General features: G+C 35.3%; 1 protein-coding gene across 1 annotated transcript in view; it reads right to left on the reverse strand.

Annotated features, from left to right (window-relative positions):
* LOC106871767 (vacuolar protein sorting-associated protein 54) overlaps positions 1 to 2,036 on the reverse strand; it is a 434,878-nt gene that overhangs the window by 215,986 nt on the left and 216,856 nt on the right. The window contains exon 14 of the mRNA XM_052971965.1: positions 993 to 1,156. Within this exon, the coding sequence (XP_052827925.1) occupies positions 993 to 1,156 (164 nt within the window). The remainder of the gene's footprint in view (positions 1 to 992; positions 1,157 to 2,036) is intronic.

Below are 2,036 nucleotides of genomic sequence, written 5' to 3' on the forward strand. Positions count from 1 at the left end.
CCCAACCTTGCTCCTTCGGACTACCATTTGTTTCGTAGTTTTCAGAATCATATGAAGGACATAACTTTCGCAAGCCAGGAGGAGGTCGAAACTGACATTTCAGAGTTGTTTGCTTTGATGGGATTAAAGAGCTTGTAAATAGAAGAAAGGAAGTCATAGATAATCAGGGAACATACATTGATGATTAAATTTCAATTAAATATCACAGTTGATCACTTGTTTTCTTTATTCAAAATTCAGACAGAACTTATGGGATGACCTGATATATATCTTCAGCATTTGTCTAAGAAACTACATCATTGCAGCATTGGTATACTTTTTCACTTGTTTGTTGATGTTTCAGATCAAACAACCATATGCAAGGATGAGTTCTATGTATGTCAAATACATGGCTGTCTTTCTTTTCCAACTATATCAAAAGATTTAAATACATAGAAAATTCTGTCACCATCATGGAAATAGTCTTGTTTGATATGCAGAAAAGGAATAGGTAGGAACTCCATATGGTGTACACAATGCAGACTATGGGTGCACAAGAAATGTACTAGAACTGCAGGTAGGCTGGCAGAAAATACTTTGACTGTAGTAAATATACAAGAGTATGTTTTCAGATAAGGAGTAAAATTTTTTTGATGTTTGAAGGCTTCACAGAAGTAGATGATAGCTTGTTAACAAGGAAACTTTCTTCAGCAGTGGAAAGAGTACACTGAAAGCATAGTAGCCAGAATAATAACAGGGTGGAAAAAGGTCACAGAGCTGTTGTTATCTCAGCTGACAACAAAGTGATTCTCTTTTTGTGCAACAGGAAGATTGTATATTGCTTGTGCACAAAGTATAATGCAACAGGATGGAGAGACATAGGCAAAGACTGGAGGAAAATGAAGCAAGCTTGCTCCACTGGATGTGCTGGAAAAGGCCCTTCCAATGCATGCAAGCATGAAAAAGTGGACATAAAACAAAGATAATTTCATCAAAAAAGCTAAGATACTAACACTGATACATGAAGAAGTTCTGGCACTTGTTCATACTCTGCTGTTGCTGCTAATACATTTTCTTCTTCACATTCATCTGCCCCACAGTAATGAATTAATGATGGTGGTTTACCAGGGCGACCAGCAGCTATCATAACAACATGACATATCACGCCGTGAAAAGCCTGAAAATTAGGAAGAAGTATAATATAAATGGAAACAAATCACAGAATTAGAATAGAATTTTATTAGATGCAGTCATGGCTGTGTAGGTATAGAATTTGTTTTGTTATCACGTGGTCTCAAATTCTATTACACTGATGAGTACCTTGGGCACACTATAGACTTGGACAGACCAATGCTTTGCAAGTGGATCTGATGAAATAATATGGTATGGGAGCCCATTGTTTGTTCATTTAATGCTAGTTTGCATGGGGACTAATGTGAGAAACAATTTTATAGCTGGATGGTCTTCAACTTTTACCAAAAATATTTGAACTCACAACAGAGACAACAAGAAAAATTTTACAAGGCAATGTGCTCAATGTTTTGACTCAGCCAATACATTTTGTGTGTGTATGTGTGTGTGTGTGTAAATATGTTCAGAAGATAAACACATATATACAAGTACATAGATGTTTACATATATTGGCAAATAAATTTACTTTAGATGGAGTATAAAAAATACAGAAGACTATCAGAAGGATGTGTAACGGTTGTTGATTGAACAAGAAAGATGAAGAACCGCGGGAAAAGTTCTGACGCAGTGTTGATTCAAATTTGTGTATAGTGGATCGAATCCACTTCACGCCTGCCAGATTCTTACAGATGCATAGCTTTGAATGTATAGATATATTTCTCTATATATACATATGTGTGCCTGTCCACATGTTTACTATGCATGAGTAAATCTATAAGTATGTGTATGCACATACAAGCATCTGGGTATGTATACATGTGTGTGTCTATGTGTGTACATATATTTGTATAGGCATACGTTAGTGCACGTACATATCCGTATATGTGTGTGTATATATATATATATATATATATATATATATATAT

This window comes from Octopus bimaculoides, chromosome 11 (assembly GCF_001194135.2).
Source record: "Octopus bimaculoides isolate UCB-OBI-ISO-001 chromosome 11, ASM119413v2, whole genome shotgun sequence".
Lineage (NCBI taxonomy): Eukaryota > Metazoa > Mollusca > Cephalopoda > Octopoda > Octopodidae > Octopus > Octopus bimaculoides.